This window comes from Homarus americanus, unplaced genomic scaffold (assembly GCF_018991925.1).
Source record: "Homarus americanus isolate GMGI-L3 unplaced genomic scaffold, GMGI_Hamer_2.0 scaffold48016, whole genome shotgun sequence".
NCBI classification, from domain to species: domain Eukaryota; kingdom Metazoa; phylum Arthropoda; class Malacostraca; order Decapoda; family Nephropidae; genus Homarus; species Homarus americanus.
In genome coordinates this window covers 3,409,763-3,430,265 of record NW_024755055.1, presented here as the reverse complement: position 1 = coordinate 3,430,265, position 20,503 = coordinate 3,409,763, and the positions used below count along the sequence as shown (strand labels likewise).

The window sequence follows — 20,503 nt, the reverse complement described above, 5'->3', positions numbered from 1 at the left end:
ATACATAACATTTATATATTTTATTTAGTCTTTATATACAGTAGAATTTAAATGTTTATAAGGGTTTTTTAAAGTCTCTAGATACAGTATTTGGTATTGTGTAACAGCTTGAGAGAGATTGGATAGCATGGCCGACACTGTACTCGTTAGCCTTTGCTTCTAATCCCTACGTGTAAAAACAGGTACCCATTTACAGCTGGGTTGACCAAGAGTGCCCCGAGATCAAACCAGCTACCTTTAGGACGGGAGGTGAGTGATGTGCATCCATTTGGCCACTGCATCTCTTCGTACAGTACCTCTAACTTGTCAACTTAAACTACTGATAAAAACATCAAAATATACCATCGACATTATACAGAAAGTAAAATAAAGATTGACACATTTTTGATGAGGGGAATGGTTATGTACCAAATGTTGACGGTTTGATGCTCATTTATTTTGTTATTTTGTTTTAGATCAAGTAATATCGTACCCAGCTCCTCTCCGACTTACGACGGGGTTAGGGACCCAAATTCATGACGATCTTAGAATTTAAAGGTGTTTGTTTGGTAATTATTCATATGTTTTTACTTTTATCCTCTTCGCCACTGATCGGCTTGTTAGCCGCCCTGGCGATCGGTCACGACTCTGTCACGCACTGTTGGCAGGTACTGGGCTAATGCGTTCCTAATTTAACTTTACCCTACCCTAATCTAACCAAATATATCCTACCCCACCCTAATTTAATATAATTCAATGTAACAACCTAATCTAACCTACTCTAGCCTAATCTAACCCCACCAGATAGCATTAAGGTGTTTAATCATCAGGTGAAATAAACTGGAGGAGGTGCTGATCTTCAGGTGACCACACACAGACTCGGGTGGTGAAAAACTTGTGTTGAAGGTTCCGTCCAGCAACTTCAGCGTCCACTGCCGTAGAATTGTATTAGCACCACCAGGTAGGTCACCACTGTGTTCACCACCTGTAGAAGGAAACAAGGTACAGGTTAATTGTAGGACCTCACTGGAATTGAACATGTGGTTGGTTCTATTTGATATCTTTATATTGCTTTACTGTTTACCATTGTTTATATACTTCCACTGTCTTGGTACATTGAGAGAGAGAGAGACGTACCGTGGAAGCCATGCCCTTGTTAAGTATGAAGAATCCGCACCCCTCAATCTGGGCGTCTGTTCTGCTAACGTGGTCGATCAAGGCCGCCATCTGTAAGAACACACACAGTCATACACCAGTAACACACACAGTCATACACCAGTAACACACACAGTCATACACCAGTAACACACACAGTCATACACCAGTAACACACAGTCATACACCAGTAACACACACAGTCATACACCAGTAACACACACAGTCATACACCAGTAACACACAGTCATACACCAGTAACATACACAGTCATACACCAGTAACACACACAGTCATACACCAGTAACACACACAGTCATACACCAGTAACACACACAGTCATACACCAGTAACACACACAGTCATACACCAGTAACACACACAGTCATACACCAGTAACACACACAGTCATACACCAGTAACACACACACACCGTGAAGCCTAGTTTTTAGTACATCTGTAACAACAAAGGAACATTTTTATTTTTTTTGGTGGGGGTGATCCGCGGGTGAACACTTTGGGGGCTAATATTCAGATGACCACCTAAGGGGCACGAATCTCAGGTGTGTCAATATAAAACATGAAAATGAAAACTCACCTTGACTTTAGCTTCCTCCTCCTTCAGCGTCCCCTTCAGCATTAACAAGGGCTCTATGAGGGAGTTTTTCTGTAATGGTTAATTACATCATCAGAGACATTTAAGCTGTGTTGAAGGAATTCCCAATCACAGTGAGCAAAAATAATATTTTCTCAATGCAAGTTTCCTAGATTATTAAAATATATTTACTTCTGGTTTACTTAGCTACAAAATACATTATTAGGGGAATTTTATGTTCGTTTCTCACTTAGGTTAAACATCGTACGTGTTACTTCTGCAATTTTACCGTATATAGGTATTGACTGCTTAAGCATGTTAGTAAAAAATAGTGTAGTCACGTGCTTCAACTGAACGTCATTTGGAAGGTCATATATATTATATATCCACTAACACAATCAGAAGTTATATTATGGTAGAGTATAATATATATTTTTTTCAACATAAATATTCAATTAGATATTTTCTCACTCCTCCATTGACGAAAATAATAAGTGATTGTAAGTGTTGGTGAGGTGTGAGGAAGTAAACATTCGCCATCTTATCCAGTTTAAAGTGAAGTGAAATGTACCGGTGATATTTCTCGCTAATTAAACTCCTTCTTAACATTGTAATGATATAATAGTGCATGAAAATAACGTTGAAGTGTCAATGAAATTATATACTAGGATTACGCAAGTGTTTTAAGTGTATAAAGTGAAGAAAACAACATGAAATAGACAAGAAACTCCCCTATAGCCGAACCATCGTTGTGTAAGTCAAGTAATAAATAAAGTAACAACTATTGACTGTTTGATGAGAATAAATACTAGTGGCGTATAATGACGTTATGTAGAAAGATGATGGTGCACTGTAGGATAATGAGTATATTAAGGATAATGACGCATGAAACTCAACCTCTAAACGCCTGGAACCATGTTTGAGTCAACGCTGAGGTGAGTGTGTTATATTACCTCATTTAACCTCTTTCAAATGTTTAGTGATCACCTGAAGATTAACACCTAGTTTATTTCACCTGATTGAACACCTAACGCTACCTGGAGGTGGTGGGGGGGCGGGGTAGATTGTAATAGGGTAATAAGCTGTGGGGGGTTTAATCTTCAGGTGATCCATGTTTGTATAAGTATTGTATTAATATTGTTACTTTATAAATAATTTTTCAACCATTGTCGTCTTAATATTTTTTTTTTACTTATTTTAAACGTTTGTCGTAATAATGTTACTTTTTTGCTTTTAAACTTTTGTCGTATAAACTATTACTTTTTTTTTTACTTTTTTTCAACTTTAGTCATATTAACATTATTACTTTTTTTTATACTTTATTTTCCAAATTTTTCTCCTCGTATCGGTAAGGGTTAAGGCGATGCATTGTAGTGTAAGTGTGGTTGTGTGTGGTGGTGGAGGATCACAAGTGTGGCGCTGGAGATGCCTTTTGTCTCTGGCCCACCACTTGTATCCTGGCCCACCAGATGACCCACTACTTGTATCCTGACCCACTACTTGTATCCTGACCCACCAGCTGACCCACTACTTGTATCCTGACCCACCAGCTGACCCACTACTTGTATCCTGACCCACCAGCTAACCCACTACTTGTATCCTGACCCACCAGCTGACCCACTACTTGTATCCTGACCCACCAGCTAACCCACTACTTGTATCCTGACCCACCAGCTAACCCACCACCTAACATCATCTGGTGACGTCTGTTTGTTTACTTTAAATAAATCAACTTGTGTCGCAGGAATTTGTTTCAGAAAAATTAGGATTACACTAATTTTAAACCCGTCTCCCCAAGGCTGATTATTTCACCTGAAGATTAACCTACCTAACGTTACTTTAACCCAGTTTAGCCTAATTCAACCGAACTTAGCCAAGATTATAGTGTGGTGGTAGTGTTTTGGAGGTATTGATGGTGAGGGAGACTGATGGTGAAGAAGACGGTGATAGTGAGGAAGATAGGCTAATATACCTGTGTCTGGACCTCCTCACTGTAGATGGCGCCACAGAAGATGGGGGCGATGGCTTGGATGGACAGTAGACCGAAGCTGAGAGGGAAGTACCAGTCAGAGTAGTCGAGGGTGGAGACGAGGGTCCAGTAGAGGAAGCAGATGAGGGAGATGATGTGGTGAGGGATGATCACCAGCATGAAGGGTCCCATGATGGCCTTAAACGCCTTAATGATGCGTCTCAGCTCCAACACGGCGTCCTGTAGGCGACTGATGTCACCCTCAGCGATGCATTTCTGGACAGGCAAGGTACACGTCTCTCCAAATTTGGCACACTCTAGTATAGATTCCAGTTCCCTCCTGATGTGGCAGAGACAGTGAGCGAACACCTTGGAGGCCATCACCACCCACAGTATGGGCATGGAGAGGGTGAAGCTGTAGATGACGTAGACGTAGACCAGAGACAACATCCTCCACACACCGTCGTTGTTGATCAGGTTAAAACGAAGTTCATTTAAGATGTTGACCACGAAGAAGGTGACGCAGATGAGGAAGCCTACATAGAGCGGGACGGCGAGGCGGAATGAGTGAACCCCCGTCGTGAGGTTCCTGAACTTACGCTCAAATATCATCCAACTCTCGAGGAACTTACCCCACTTGTCGTAGTGGATGAGGGAGAGGACGTGCATGGTCACCGCCGAGATGCTCATCACCATCACTATCAACACCATCACGTAGAGGGTGATGCTGTTGTCCCCACCGACGGAGGCCCTGAGGCAGTCGTAGAAGCAGGGCACGTTGAACCCTATGGAGCAGAGGACCCAGAAGGTGAGGAAGGGCGACATCCTCCAGCAGCGGTTGGGGTAGCTGTAGGTGATGGGCAGACAACCCCACACTTTACTCCAGCGCTCAATGTGGATGAAGGGAGTCGGGTAGGTCCTCATAGCTATGCTCTCCAGGTCGATGGAGATGGAGGGAAGTTCTGCCAGGGTGGTGGGGTTGTGTGCGAACATTATCTGTGTCTAACGTTTCTCTAACACACACGACACAGATCTCCAGCCCATACACGTTTTATAACACCTTCATGTTTTTCTCCTCACACGTGTAACCACTTCCTCCTTTACACTCCTTCCCTTCGCCTTCCAGGAAAAGTGTTAAGGGGCGCCACGGGGAAACACTCATGTCCAAACAATCAATGTACTTTTAAAAGACTCAAGTGTCACTCTTCTGGTACGTGGCCCTTGAGGCGGAGTGTGGGGGTCCCTGGCAGGACTTGCCTGGGCTGTTATCTTCCATGACATCCGGTGATCGACTGATGAAATCTGTAGCTGCCACCTTCCCTGCCACTCACCGCCCCCACCCCCTCACCCCCGCCCCCCTCACCCCCTTTACTGCCACCCTCCCCGCCCCCAACTATTCACCCTCCACTCATCCCCCCCCCGCCACTCTCCCCACCCCCACCCTCCCCCGCCCCAACCCACAAAGATCCGCCTCTTCACACCGCCCCACAATGGCTTGAAGTATGGATCACTATCTGGTGTTAATTGTGGCCACACTACGGATTAACTTAGCTTTGGTTAGGTTAGGTTAAGCTACGTTTAGGTTAGGTTAGGACCCCGAAGGTATCATCTAAGACATAGGCACATACTTTCTTAAGCGATATATAATTTTTGGGTATATTAAGGAAGAAATTATTGGGAGAGAGAGAGAGAGAGAGAGAGAGAGATCAGACTTGAGCTTAAATGTGTTACAGCGAGAATTAAATCGGATAATAACACACTAAGCTCCATTACAGTATATATTTTAATTCTGTAACATCTAATAATAACATAGCTTCATCCTTTATACATAGTTATTTTGTATTTATGTATTCTTGATTGAGATTATGTATATATTGGATGTGGAGGCCGGGTGTACACAGGGCTCGGCTCTTGGATTATGGTTCCTTGGTTCTCGCCCGCGACAACTTCAGTTCAGTTGGGTGAGGTAAGGTGGCCGAGTGCAGTGCTGGGGTTGTTGGTCACTGTACTGATAGACCAAAGAGGAAGGCGTAGGAGGAGGTAGGAGAAAAAGATAGAAGAAGGAAAAGGAAGGAGAAGAAGGAAAAAGGAAGAAGGAGGAGGAGAAGAAGGAGGAGAAGAAGAAGAGTGGCAGTAATCAGCGCCCTCCACCGTAAAACTGTATCAGCACCACTAAATAGGTGACTACAGTATTTACCACCTGAAAGATTGAACAGCAAATCACCTTCACACTCACACTATAGCATTGAGAGGCTGTGTGGTGTGGTGTGTGCTGTGGTGTTGTGTTGTGTGGTGTTGTGTTGTGGTGTGGTGTGTGGTGTTGTGTTGTGTGGTGTTGTGTTGTGTGGTGTTGTGTTGTGTGGTGTTGTGTTGTGTGGTGTTGTGGGGCTGTTATTTTTGTTGTTATTGTTATTATTATTAGTAATATAATCATCATCATCATCATCATCATCATCATCATCATCATCATCATCATCATCATCACCACCACCATCACCACCACTGCCGCTGCCTTACCGTGGTGGCCATGCCCTTGTTAAGAGTGAAGAAGCCTCGACCCTCAATTTGGGCGTCGAGTCTGTCAAGGTGATCAATTAGTGTGGTCATCTGAGGGTGGAGACAGTTACTGAGTTTCCTGTTACTTACTGAGTGTCCTGTTACTTAATGACAGTTACTGAGTGTCCTGTAACTTAAAGACAGTTACTGAGTGTCCTGTAACTTAAAGACAGTTACTGAGTGTCCTGTTACTTAAAGACAGTTACTGAGAGTCCTGTTACTTAATGACAGTTACTGAGTGTCCTGTTACTTAAAGACAGTTACTGAGTGTCCTGTTACTTAAAGACAGTTACTGAGAGTCCTGTTACTTAATGACAGTTACTGAGTGTCCTGTTACTTAAAGACAGTTACTGAGAGTCCTGTTACTTAATGACAGTTACTGAGTGTCCTGTAACTTAAAGACAGTTACTGAGTGTCCTGTTACTTAAAGACAGTTACTGAGAGTCCTGTTACTTAATGACAGTTACTGAGTGTCCTGTTACTTACACAGATTGGAATTTGACATTATTATTATTATTATTATTATTATTCTTATTATTATTATTATTATTATTATTATTATTATTAGTAGTAGTAGTAGTAGTAGTAGTAGTAGTATTATACCCACAATTAAAACCAAACACAAACACTTAAACATACACTCAACACACACACCTAACACACACACTTAACACACACACTTAACACACACACTTAACACACCAAGAAGGCCCTCATACTCACCTTATGTTTAGCTGCCTCGTCTGTCATGGAGCCTTTCAGTATGATGAGTGGTTCGATGAGGGCCTCTTTCTGCAAGTATGTCAGTGTAAACGTTAGTCTCATGGTGTGGCTAGCTAGTGTGTGGGTAGCCGTAGTGTGTGGGTAGCTAGTGTGTGTGGGTAGCTAGTGTGTGTGGGTAGGTATATTGAGTGGATAGCTAGCTGTACACTTATGACAACACTGTACACATCACTGTACACTAATGACAACACTGTACACATCACTGTACACATCACTGTACTCCTATAACAACTGTACATAGCAGTGTACACAAGAGAGGTGAGGGTGGGTCACCTGAGTGTGGACGTCTTCACTATAGATGGCGCCACAGAAGATGGGCATAATGGCCTGGGCAGACAGTAGACTGAAGCTGAGAGGGAAGTACCAGTCAGAGTAGTCGAGGATAGACACGAGGGTCCAGTAGAGGAAGCAGATGAGGGAGACGATGTGGTGAGGAATGATCACCAGCATGAAGGGTCCCATGATGGCCTTGAACCCCTCGATGATCTTCGCCAGGTCCAGCACCGCCTCCTGCATGCGGTTCATGTCCCCAGTAGCGATGCACTTCTGTATAGGAGAGTTAGTGCACCGGATCCCGAACCTGACGCATTCCATTATAGATTCTAATTCCCTCCTGATGTGACAGAGACACACTGAGAACACCTTGGAGGCCATCACCACCCACAGTATGGGCATGGAGAGGGTGAAGCTGTAGATGACGTAGACGTAGACCAGAGACAACATCCTCCACACACCGTCGTTGTTGATCAGGTTAAAACGAAGTTCATTTAAGATGTTGACCACGAAGAAGGTGATGTAGAGGAAGAAGCCGATAAAGAGTGGGAAGGAAACCCTGAAGGAATGGACACCAACAGTCAACGGAGGAAACTTGCGCTCGAACGTCATCCAGTTATTGAGGAAGTCGATCCACTCGTCATAGTGAAGTAGAGCCAAGACGTGCATGGACACCCCAGAGATACTCATCACGCACACGATCATGATCATCACGTACAGCATGAGCCCGTCCGTACCCAGGGAGGACTTGATGCAGTCATAGAAGGTAGGGACGTTAAACCCTATGGCGCAGATGACCCAGCAGGTGAGGAAAGGTGAGAGCCTCCAGGACCGGGCGGAGTAGCTGTAGGAGACGGGCAGACAACCCCAGATTTTACTCCACCTGACGATGTGAATGAAGGGCGTCGGGAAGGCTGGTGAGGCATAATCTTCTAAATCCAACTGTAGAGGCGGGAGGGTGGCCACGACTTCAGGCGGTCCCAGTGGTATCATCGTATCTAACCTCCTCTTACCTGCCGACATTATCACACAGGTAACCTCACGATGGTGTAATTAATTAGCAGACAACGACAACAGCTCCTGGTGAATGGGGCAACATGGTTTCAACTCCTCGCCTCAGATCCACCAAATGCACAAATTATCTCGTTGGGGTGTTGTGGGTTACCTGACAGTCCATTTGGGCTAATTAAGAGATGTTTTGGTAGGAGGGGAGGGGAGATGTTACCTGTGGACGAGGCCAGAGGATGACTGAAGCCTCCTCACCTGGTTTACCCTCGACCTTCTCCACCTCTCCCTCCCTAACACCTCTCCATCCCTCACTCCATTCCCCCACCCCTCCCTTACGCCTCTCCATCCCACACCCCCACCCTCTCTCTCTCCACCTCTCACCATACCACCCCCTACACCCTCCACCCCCCCACACCCACCCCCCCACACCACCGTCTACAAAATTATCTTATAACGTTAAAAACCCACAAATCACCTTTTTTTTTGTACTTCATGTCTGTTACGTCACCTGTCAATAAAGGTTACGTAATAATGGATACAAAAGAATTATGTTCCATGTAGGTAAGGTTAGGTAAGGTGAGAAAATTGGAGATGGTATAGGAATTAATTTGGTATACCTGAAGATTAAACACCTGTCTAGTTTATTTAATTAACCTGAAGATTAATCTCTCAAACATTACCTGGGGGGGGGGGGCAGGTGGTCCAGCTACATTATTAATCTTACCGTAATTGGCTGTGACGGGCGTGAGAGGTGATGGACACAGGTAACTAATTGATCTTTTTATTTTTTCCAGGTAAGTCAATTAACAGCTCCTCGAGGGACACTGGGTCATCAGGCTTCAGGTGCGTCTGTTTATGTTTGGATTATAATTTCTTTATTTTGTTTGTTGATTTTTTTGTATTCCTGTTTTGTTTCTTTATGTTGTGTGTGTGTGTGTGTGTGTGTGTACAGGGGTTGCAAGAAAAAGTCCGGTATTGAGAGGGTTTATTGTACTGAGAAGTCCTGTATTGAGAGGGTTTATTATATCGAGAAGTCTGGTATTGATAAGGTTTACTGTTTGAGAAGTCCGGTATTGGGAGGGATTATTGAATTGAGAAGTCTGGTATTGAGAGGGTTTACCGTAATATGTGTATGTGCTATAATGTGTATTATGGAAACGATTTTAATTTAACCCAACTCGTGGTACTTCTTCGGACAGGTGATGGCCAGACAGGTGAGGGCCAGAGGGGTGAGGGCCAGAGGGGTGAGGGCCAGGCAGGTGAGGGCCAGAGGGGTGAGGGCCAGGCAGGTGAGGGCCAGGCAGGTGAGGGCCAGAGGGGTGAGGGCCAGGCACAAATGCAAGACACTCATCTTTGTCTTGCTCTTGTCAATAAGTTCATCGCTCGATAAGCCTTAAGTGTGTTGGCTGAGGACAGTGGTGGTGGTGGTAATTAATTGGTGGTGGCTTTAAGGAACAGTGGTGGTGGTGGTGGAGAACTCTACTGGTGGTAGGTAAGTAGTAGTATTTGTGGCCGTACCCACTTTAATGGCCCATCTGAAATACCACCTGAGGCCATCTGAGCATTTGGAGACCTGCCTGTGACCACTTAAAATTCATCTGGTACCACTTTAAAGTTCTGGTACCACTTAAGGGCCATCTGGTACCACTTGAGGGCCACATGGTACCACTTAAGAGACATCTGGTGCCACTTAATGGCCATACGGTACCATTTAAAGGCCACCTATAAGGGCCATCTGGTACCACTTGAATACCACAGCTCTAAATTAATGAATATTTGAGTTGGTCCTCCAAAACATTGATCGAGTCGGGCATCAAAGAAACCGTGTATAGTATCGTATGTTTTGGGGGTAACTGTGGTAAAATAGAGCGAGCGAGAGCGAGATGGATTGCAAGATAGATATATAGATAGATAGATAGATAGATAGATAAATAGATAGATAGATAGATAAATAAATATATAGATATTATGTTAATCTTTATGAATTTTTACAGTAACTTTTCGGTATTTTTTTCGTAAATAATGAATGAAGAGTAACTCCCACTTTTTTTGTACGGGTGAAAGATTGATTTTTTCTTTCTTATTTCATAATTTGAAAGAAAATGGTGAAAACAGTGAGTGGATATATTGAAAGAAGATTGGATTTTTTCTTTCTTTCCACTTTTATTTATTTTTAGGTCAAAGAATGAAGGAAAAACTGAAAATACAATAGTCTTTTACCTTTACTTTTATCCTCTTCACATCGGCTCGCTAGCCGCCCGGGCGATCGGTCACGTCTCTGTCACGCACTGTTGGCATGCACCGGCTCCTGAATGTACCTGAACCCGCTCCAGTGTTGGTCAAGTCTTGTCTTGAAAGAGCTCACAGTTTTCTGGACTTGCGGCTTCTTCAATCTTGAGCTGTGACCCCTTGTGGGGCGATCGTTAAATAATTTTTTTCTGTTTTGGGTCAAATAGTCAACAGAATACCACTTTTTCCTCTCTTTTTTTATTATTTCATTTCTATATATTTTTTTATGAAAGAAGGAATGAAATAAAAACACGAGACATAGTTAGTCATATTTTTAATTGTGTAAACCATGATGTAAGATACAAGACTTGAGACATATTTACAGTGAAACCTGGACATAACGGACTGTAGGGATGAAAGTCTGTTATATCGAGGGTCCGTTACATGTGAAACCTCCATCTAACGGGTTATATGCAGAGAGAAGTCCGTTATATCGAGGGACCATTAGATTTAAAATACTCCATCTAACGAATTATATGCAGAGAGAAGTCCGTTATATCGAGGGAGAGAAATCCGTTATATGGAGGGAGATACGTCCGTTATATAGAGAAGTCCGTTATATGGAGGTATCACTGCTTCATTGAGTCACTGTAGACAACGACCCCTACAGTGCAATACAGTTCTCAAGGCTTCGTGTAAACATTCATTTGAAAAAGGTTTAGAATATCACTGTACATTAGGATATTTGTGGACGATTAGTCGTTAAAATCATTCTATTGTCATGTTTGTGGATGATAAATGGTAGTAGGTAGTTAAAATCATTCTATTGTCATGTTTGTGGATGATAAATGGTAGTAGGTCGTTAAAATCATTCTATTGTCATGTTTGTGGATGATAAATGGTAGTAGGTCGTTAAAATCATTCTTCACCCCAGTACAGGTCTTTACAGGTCATTTTCATCCTAGTAGAGGTCTTTCTTCGGGTCACTTTTACCCCATTACAGGTCATTACAGGTCATTTTCATCTCGGTACAGGTTTCTACAGGTCACTTTCACTCAATACAGGCCATTGCAGGTCACTTTTACCTCAGTACAAGTCTCTACAGGTTCCACTTGTACAGTACACAGCAGACCTCACTTAAAATACGAGTTTTCCTAACATCAGTACCCGAAAACCTGTAATAACATGTAATAACCTGTAATGGCCTGTAACAACCTGTAATAACCTGTAACAACCTGTAACGACCTGTAATAACAAACTTCTTCACCGCTAAGCATGAGATCCGGAACCTGTTTGATAATAATGATGATGATAATAATGATGATGATAATGATGTTAATATCCACAGTAATGAGATAGAACTTTTATTTTTAACGTGCAGAATCTATAAGTGTTCTTCAGCTGTCTGTGTGTCTGTATGTCGTGGTCAACAGCAATGTGTATAGGGGGGGGGGCGCTTCCTTCACCAGAGTCCAGGGAGATTTTTTTTTGTAGGGAAAGGAGGAGTGAAAGGGTGAAGGAGAGGTGAAAGGGTGAAAGGGGGGTGAAAGGAGGGGTGAAAGGGGGGTGAAAGGAGGGGTGAAAGGGGGGTGAAAGGAGGGGTGAAAGGGGGGGTGAAAGGAGGGGTGAAAGAAGGTTAGAGGTGGGGGAAGGAAGTTATAGTTCGGAAATTGAAGAAGTTTAGGAGGAGGTAAGAGAGGGCGGGCTGACCGCTTAGCTAAGCTGACAGTGTGTTAGGGTTGTGTCATGGGTTAGTTATTGTTTGTCAGTACAGGCACTAGACATCCTACCCTGTCCCATATATGGGTGTTTTAAGGGCCTTATTTCATATTCCGCCGACCCTACTGGCGGATGCTGGTCTAGGGAGGTTGTCTATTGCCTGGCCGGGGGTGGTAATGGACCTTTTGAGATTTGGTAACTTTTTGGGAGCCATGTATGGTTGATGTCGTTATCTGGTGGGAGTCTTTGAAGGAGTTCTTGCTCTGATTGTTCTATCTTTTGCCAGATTCTGCTGGCCAGGTGCAGCTGCTGGTTGGTGGGTTTTATTCTCAGGTCTCTATGTATCTCGGCTGTGGTTCTGGTGAAGGGGTATCTTTCACCTGTGACGAATCTTAGGGCTTCATTTTGGACCACCTGTAATTTTAATATTTGAGTGGTGCTCATAGTATGAAGAGGTATTGCTGGGTAAGTTAATATCGGTGTGATAAATGATGTCACCAGGCGGAGTTTAATTTTCTCAGGAAGCGCTTTAAAGCGGTATAGTTTTCTCAGCTCTCTTCTTGCTTTTTCCTTCCTACTGTGGACATGATGGGAGTAACCTGTCGTGGATATATTTAGGCCCAGGAGGGTGCCTCTGCTTTTTTATTCTATCTGGGCATTATTGGTTACTAATGGATGGGTTTTCCTTCTGCATAAGGGTATCACTGTGAATTTCGGGAGACTGGTTTGGATTTTCCATTGTTTTTCGTAGTTATTTACCCTTTCTAATTCCCGCCTGGTGTTTTCGGCCTGTAACGCTCGCGATTTTCCTTGATGTGTTGTTATTTGAGTGATGTCGTCTGCATACATAATATCTTCGTTACCTATTCTAGTGGGAGGCGGGGTGTCACTTGTGTAGATAATATATAGGGTGGGGGAGAGGACGCGCCCCTGAGGGACTCCGCTCATGAGTGGGAAGGTCTCTCCTGTGTGTTGTCCTACCCTCAGTCTGGCATTTCTGCCGTCAAGAAAGTTGCAAAGCAGCTTCTCAATGTTGGTGGGAAGTCCGAGTTGGAGGATCTTATATGTTAGACCGTCGTGCCAGACTGTCAAATGCCTTCGCTACCTCCCGGAGAGTTAGATTACATTGTCTACCACTCGCCGCGGCTCTGGCTATGTTTTCACATGCCAGGGCTATCGCTGTTGTGGTGGACTTCCCTTTCCTGAACCCGAATTGTCTGCAGTTGACTCTGCTTGTTGTTTCCAGGTGATTTCTCAGACGGTTATTGATGATTTTTTCCAGGATTTTTCCAGGTACTTCGAGGAGGGAGATCGGTCTGTAGTTTAGTGGGACGGCGGGGTTCTCTCCTTGTTAGGGTAATAATGGCCTCTTTGAATTTAGTTGGGAAGTAACCCGAGGCCAGGCAAGCGTTCATTGTGGTTCTCAGTCTCTCCATGGCCGGGTTGTTTCCGTGGCTGAGGATCTCCTTGGTGATGCCTGAATAACCAGGGTCTTTATTTTTGGTATTGGAGATGGCTGTGTTGAGTTCTTCCGAGGTGATTGGTTTGGACAATGGGCTGTCCGCTCTCAGATCCTCCCATATGATTTCAGGGGAAGGCTGAGTGCGGTGTGTCTGGCCCCGGAGTTCATCAAGGAGGAGCTCCTCGTGGGGACCATCAAATCCCCTGTTCTCTTCATTTGTGATTAGGAAGGAGGTGAGGGGTAGGGTAAGGGGGGTTGGGTAAGGTGATGGAGGGGTTAGGTGAGGGTAGAGAATAAAGGGGTTGTGTAAGGTGATGGAGGGATGGGTGAGGGGTAGGAGTAAAGGAGGTTGGAGTGGAGTGATAGGGGAATTAGGGTGAGGGGAGTAGGAGTAGGGGGGTTGGTGAGGGGATGGAGGTTAGGTGAGGGTAGAATTAGGGGGGTTGGGTAAGGGGATCTGGAGGGATGGGTGGGGAGTAGGAGGTGGGGGGTTGGGTAAAGGATGGAGGGGTTAGGTGAGTGAGATCAAAGGGGTTGGGTAAGGTGATGGAGGGAGTTAGGTGGGGGGAGTGGGAGTCAAGGGGTTGGGTGGAGTGATGGAGGGATGGGTGGGGGGTAGGGAAGTGTTAAAGGTGCAGGTGACACTCTGGATAAAACAGCATTTAACTCCTTCATGACCCTGTGTGACATAGCGGGATAGACCCAGTGCAGAGACTGAAGTGCAAGTGAGGGTGAAGAGGCACGGAGATAATAGTAAATATTTTAACTTCATTTAAAAACTAAACTCCTTCACTTAACCCACATTCATGTCTCTTAAAATTGTGTACACGTCACATGGAAAGTGTACATGTGTCGTAAAAGCGTGTACACGTTTCACAGAAAATGTATATACACTTCTCAGAAAGAGTGCACACGTTCATATAAAGTATACACGGTTAATATTAGGTGTACACGGTTAATATAAAGTGTACACAATCCTAGAAAGTGTACAAACAACTCACATAAGTGTACACACAAATCACATAAGTGTACACACAAATCACATAAGTGTACTCACAAATCTCATAAGTGTACACACAAATCACATAAGTGTACTCACAAATCTCATAAGTGTACACACAAATCACATAAGTGTACACACAAATCACATAAGTGTACACACAAATCACATAAGTGTACACACAACTTCCCAAAAGTGCATTACCAACCCCCAAAAGTGTACACACAACTCCCCAACTGTACACACAACTCCTCAAGTGTACACACAACTCCCTAAGTGTACACACAATTCCTCAAGTGTACACACAACTCCCCAACTGTACACACAACTCTTCAAGTGTACACACAACTCCCTAAGTGTACACACAACTCTTCAAGTGTACACACAACTCCCTAAGTGTACACACAACTCCTCAAGTGTACACACAACTCCCCAACTGTACACACAATTCCTCAAGTGTACACACAACTTCCCAACTGTACACACAACTCTAAGTGTACACACAATTCCCCAACTGTACACACAACTCTCTAAGTGTACACACAATTCCCCAACTGTACACACAACTCTCTAAGTGTACACACAATTCCCCAACTGTACACACAACTCCCTAAGTGTACACACAACTCCCTAAGTGTACACACAATTCCTCAAGTGTACACACAACTTCCCAACTGTACACACAACTCTCTAAGTGTACACACAACTCCCTAAGTGTACACACAACTCCCTAAGTGTACACACAACTCCCTAAGTGTACACACAACTCCCCAAAGGTGTACTACATCAATAAAGGTCTTCTATATATGGACAAGATAACTACTATATATATTCAAACTTAACATAAGTCATCCTTCACACCTCTATATATATTGTTTATATAGAATAATTTAGAACTTTTGAGATGTTTATATATTTATTTATATAAGGAAGGCGGGAGGATATATAGTTAGCCTCCAGTGTTTTGACATTAATGTGGTACACAGCCACACCCTCACACAGCCACACCCTCACTCAGCCACACCCTCACTCAGCCACACCACACACTTCTCTCTATATGTCTACGCTATAAAGGTTCAAGTGCATGATTCCCAAAACTACAAGGACTATTTTTTCGGCTTTTTTTTTTTGGCGAAGGAAATTATTAAACAGAAACAAATTATAGTTTTTTCTTCTCTGGCGTTGTTGTGTGTGTATGTATGTATGTATGTATGTATGTATGTATGTATGTATGTATGTATGTATGTATGATCGGTTACCTGTCTCTGTAACACACTTAGGTTAGGTTAGGCTAATGGGGTTATCTTAAGATGAAATAAATCAGGGTTAGGTTAGGTTAATCTTATGGTGAAATAAACTAGGGTGGCTAATCTTCATGTCATCCCATATATTACGGGATCTTGCCGCCAACAACAGTCACCCATCACATGTAAACATTAACTTTGGGAATAACACAGAACTGAGGTGAGAGATTCTTAATTACTCTCACCCCTTCACCTGGTGCACCTCTGGCCCCGCCTACCTGTATCTAATGGACCAATGACATATCTCGTTTACATGCATCCTTTATCAGCCAATCAACTCCTACGAGAAGTCATGGTTCCTAAGGACGCGTAAAAGTGGGCGGAGTTTAGTTGGATATGCCATGAAGTGATATGATCGCCAAAGTAATTGTCACTGATCGCCAAATGTAGGTGGACTTGGCACACACACACACACACACACACACCTGGAGTAACTTTAACAAGGTATAAGTATGGTTAATTATCCAGGTGCACAGGGACTTTTCGATCACCGGTAAAACAGTGTCAGTTCTTTTATAATCCTCCATCAGTGGTTTATATATATGGCCTCCTGGTTTATATATATGGCCTCCTGGTTTATATATATGGCCTCCTGGACTAAGTATCTCATATAACATAATTTTATATGAAGTTTAATCCACAAACCATTATATTTTGTAGAAGAGAAGAGGGAAGCACTGTAAAAGGGGGAGGGGTTATAACTTGTTTTTCCACTGTTATTATGACTGTGGACGAGTATTCTGACAGGTAGGTGATAGTCAGTCTGTTGTGGTAGGAGAAGGTAGTGTGGTGTGTGTGTGTGTGTGTGCAGGCTCCAGGCTCCTAGGTAGTTACTGAGCCTAATCTTCCTACAGATGACCTTAGGGGAATACAGGTGGTTGAGACAATCGTGGAGGGGGGGGGGGCACCAGGTGAGAGAATGGTGTTAATTAGTACCTCCAACATAATATGATTACCTGGGCCACACTGTGATGGTGAGGGGCACACACCTGGTCTGGCTTGGTGTGGTCCTCACCTCAACAAAACCGACCTTCGGGAGTGGGGAAACTTCGTCTGTTGATCGTTGGTCCATTACCGACACAACACAGACACTGTCCGATTAACGTACAGTAGGGGTCAAAGGTCCTCTCGCCTCTCTGTGAACCCAAAGCGGGAGACAATGATGCATTATTCTGTTCACGGAGGTTAACGAGCCTGGCTCTTGGTGGAGCAGCAAGAGTCTTTTGGCCCCGACTGTACATCAGCTTAACGTACATGTTTTTAGGGACGCTTCATGAACGTGGACACTGACTGTGTTCTGATGCACCAAACTTGATATATAAAACCTGGTAGAGCTTGAGGTGTGCTGTGTGGTCTAACAACAGGTTCAGTGTGGCGGCGTTTACTGTATCTATACATAAGTTTTCCACTGTTTTGTTTTTATCTACAAAGATAATTAGTATATTTATATAATGTCCTACTTTAGTTATGTTCAAACCTCACTACTCTACAATTATTGGAGGTAATTAAAGCTACACCTGGGCCACTGACTCAGTGATGGCCGCCAGCTTAGAAACTATTTACAAAATAATTTTGACTGTAATAATTGTTCTTTCTCCTTTTGTTTATGAACACGAAAGACAAACAAACGTGGGCATCAAGTGACGTCATTAAGAGTGTCCTAGCGACAAAAGGCTCACACTGCCCCGCGGGGTCGGGTCCAAAGGCTGCAATATTCTGCCGATATGTGGAGGCTAATGTTAGTCATTGTTGATACAAAAGTCTCTAAGTAGCATCAACGTCATGAAGTGTGTTGATGTAGCGTGGTGACGGGTGTGTGGCAGCCGAGGAGGAGGGAGAGTGCAGGTCAGAAGAGGTCCTCCACCATAGTGAGGGAGGCACCGAACAACACAGTCTCATACTTGGCCAGCTGATGCAGCAGACCTATGTTAGGGTGCACGGCGGACCGCGCGCCTTTCACGTAGTAGAAGGCGTCCTCCAGGGTACACTGCCGCTCCGCCATCAGGATACCCATGACGACGGCAGCGGCGCGGGTGAGGCCCTGGTCACAGTGAACCAGGACGCAGCCGCCGTAAGTTCTCGCCTCCCCCACAAAGGCCATGATGGTAGGTAGAGAAGAGAGGAGGTCGGTGCAGCCATTGTCTGTACAGTCAGGCTCTTCAGGCAGAGGAACTACCAGATAGTTCATAGAGGGAAGCACGCGAGGGGGGAGGCACTCTGTCACGTCCACGATGTGTGTGACTCTCAGGGCCGTCAGCACGTGCGGGTCAGACGCCATCTCAGCATGACCGAGGTACAGCAACCCGGGAACTATCTGTGCCGGGTACCAGGGCATCGGGTTGGGCGTCGGGGTAGTGTCGCCTCCCTCCAGCAGGTGTGGGCAGGTGGCCTCCAGCACCGTCCACCCTCCTAATAGCACCAGGGGGTCCAACTTTTGGCGTCGGAGGTCGTGGTAGACAGTGGCCAGGGGGTCATTGTCGCCAGGCTGGGGCCGGGCAGTGCGCGGCCGGTCATCGTAGAGCACTATGGTGTTGACAAGGTTGGGGGGCGGCGCCGTGTGCAGCGCCCCGTGCCATCGTGCTGTTGTCAGTCGACGCCTGGTGAAGGCCCGAGGCGCCCGGCAGTCCACCACCAGGAGGTAGTGAGGGTTGGCCGAGTACGGGGCGTAGAAGCCATCTGTCAGTAGGTTGTGTAGTGCTGCTGGGGTGAGGCAGCTGGGGGGCGCCAACCCCCAGTCCAGGGTCTCCGGGGCTCGTCGGACAGCTCGCTCCGCCGCCCACGATTCTGACAAAAAAACCAATGTGTGAGTTGACGCACAGAACACAGTGAACCATCAGTCGGGTGATAACACTGGCAACTGGTGGTGATTATATTAGGAAACTTAAATTATGAAAACGTTGCTAATAAATTATACATAACATCAATTTGTATATAAAAATATCTAGTCAGCCCATATGTCCCGCGGTCATGTAGAGCCTACAGTAGCCGTTCAGTGGTCGACCTCCTGGCTAGTGACCACCATACACACGGCTGTAGTGTATAAGAAACCACCAGGTAATTACACTGCGGCCTTAATTACTATACTGTCACCATCAGTACACTTGTTACTATTCCGGTATAAATTCTGTAACAAAATCTGCTTAAATGTGATTAAAAGCCATACTGTAATAGTTAGCCTTAGGACCATTTTCTCTGATGCTATACACATAAGCCGAAATATTCAGGGGTTCCTAAAACTTTCCCAATCTATCACACGAACACGAGAGATCTATATCGTTAATGGCCTTCTGGTTGTGTGTGTGTAACTTATATATGAATATGTGTGTGTACGTGTGTGTGTGTGTGTGTGTGTGTGTGTGTGTGTGTGTACGTGTGTGTGTGTGTGTGTGTGTGTGTGTGTGTGTGTACGTGTGTGTGTGTGTACGTGTGTGTGTGTGTGTGTGTGTGTGTGTACGTGTGTGTGTGTACGTGTGTGTGTGTTATCATATACCTTTAAATTACTAAGATAAGTTAGTCAGGATTGGGCTATTATTATCAGTAGTAGTATTGTCATTAATATTATTATTATTATTATTATTATTATTAATACTTTGTAGAATCAACTAAAAGTTATAAAGGAAATAAGAATCATTTTAAATCATCTGGCATAAAGCTAAAATTAGAATGTGTGTTTATGTGTGACTGAAATATTGTGTTGAAATCATAATTTAAAACGTACATGAAAAATGACTTTCTTGTGTGAATGACCTTCCAGTAATGCCAACGACGCTCACTGATTGGTCTAGTATCATTGACGTCATTGAAGTTAATCTTCTGGGAACTCTCTGATTAGTCGCGTACCATTGACGTCATTGAAGCTGATACCAGGGATGCTTTCTGATTGGTTAAGTTCCATTGACGTCATTGATTGGGGGCGGGTTACGGCTTCCTCGGTGATGCAGTGCTGTTACGTGAGCTGGAGTTAATTTTACAGGGCTTTACAAGACTATTCTATTAAAACCGAGTTATATAGCGGACTCCATCGCCCGCCTCAACTGATATGACTGATGGATGCTTCCTATGTGAGGGATGTCTGCTTAGGACCTGTTATTGTGTACAGGTTAATGTAACACCTGTGTAGATCACTGTGTGTGTGTGTGTGTGTGTGTGTGTGTGTGTGTGTGTGTGTGTGTGTGTGTTGTGTGTCAGGGCTTTACTGTCCTTTGTTTGTCTCTCTCTCTCTCTCTCTCTCTCAACCATAATTACACACACACACACACACACACACACACACACACACACACACACACACACACACACACACACACACACACACACACTGGCGCCGGGTCAGTGACGACACAGGTTGTAATAAATCCATCTGAATCCGCCCATAATGTTTACGTTTTGTACGAACGCTCGTCTGAGTTCACGCTAAAAGACTCGCTAAAGTGTGGCGTTTTGTCATAGTTTAAATAATAAAATACTAATA

At 44.3% G+C, this 20,503-nt stretch overlaps 3 protein-coding genes across 3 annotated transcripts; all 3 read right to left on the bottom strand.

Annotated features, from left to right (window-relative positions):
• Window positions 1–512: 512 nt before the first annotated feature.
• LOC121856225 (putative gustatory receptor 39b) lies at window positions 513–4,977 on the bottom strand. Its single transcript, XM_042351601.1, has 4 exons — window positions 3,702–4,977; window positions 1,733–1,801; window positions 1,117–1,206; window positions 513–964 (listed from the first exon to the last, which is right to left on the bottom strand). Exons 1-4 carry the CDS (start codon window positions 4,689–4,691, stop codon window positions 902–904), a joined length of 1,212 nt encoding a protein of 403 aa, XP_042207535.1. The 5' UTR covers window positions 4,692–4,977; the 3' UTR covers window positions 513–901.
• A 546-nt stretch (window positions 4,978–5,523) lies between these two features.
• Window positions 5,524–8,545, bottom strand: LOC121856224. Its single transcript, XM_042351600.1, has 4 exons — window positions 7,311–8,545; window positions 6,978–7,046; window positions 6,216–6,305; window positions 5,524–5,898 (listed from the first exon to the last, which is right to left on the bottom strand). The coding sequence occupies exons 1-4, from the start codon at window positions 8,331–8,333 to the stop codon at window positions 5,836–5,838; spliced, it is 1,245 nt and encodes a 414-aa protein (XP_042207534.1). The 5' UTR covers window positions 8,334–8,545; the 3' UTR covers window positions 5,524–5,835.
• A 7,905-nt stretch (window positions 8,546–16,450) lies between these two features.
• LOC121856226 (tyrosine-protein phosphatase vhp-1-like) lies at window positions 16,451–18,818 on the bottom strand (the record flags this gene model as incomplete). Its single annotated transcript, XM_042351602.1, is given in 1 exon segment — window positions 16,451–18,818. A coding segment is annotated over 1 exon segment (940 nt), but the record flags the coding sequence as incomplete, so codon positions are not given.
• Window positions 18,819–20,503: the final 1,685 nt, after the last annotated feature.

What these genes read in the sequence shown, in the direction of transcription:
- LOC121856225 (XM_042351601.1), bottom strand. Translation starts at nt 4,691, where the DNA reads ATGTTCGCACACAACCCCACCACCCTGGCAGAACTTCCCTCCATCTCC. An exon ending in GTGAGGAGGTCCAGACACAG is followed by an intron (nt 1,802 to 3,701) that starts GTATATTAGCCT and finishes TAACCATTACAG; the next exon opens with AAAAACTCCCTCATAGAGCC. An exon ending in AGGAGGAAGCTAAAGTCAAG is followed by an intron (nt 1,207 to 1,732) that starts GTGAGTTTTCAT and finishes GTGTTCTTACAG; the next exon opens with ATGGCGGCCTTGATCGACCA.
- LOC121856224 (XM_042351600.1), bottom strand. Translation starts at nt 8,333, where the DNA reads ATGTCGGCAGGTAAGAGGAGGTTAGATACGATGATACCACTGGGACCG. An exon ending in GTGAAGACGTCCACACTCAG is followed by an intron (nt 7,047 to 7,310) that starts GTGACCCACCCT and finishes ACATACTTGCAG; the next exon opens with AAAGAGGCCCTCATCGAACC. An exon ending in ACGAGGCAGCTAAACATAAG is followed by an intron (nt 6,306 to 6,977) that starts GTGAGTATGAGG and finishes CTCCACCCTCAG; the next exon opens with ATGACCACACTAATTGATCA.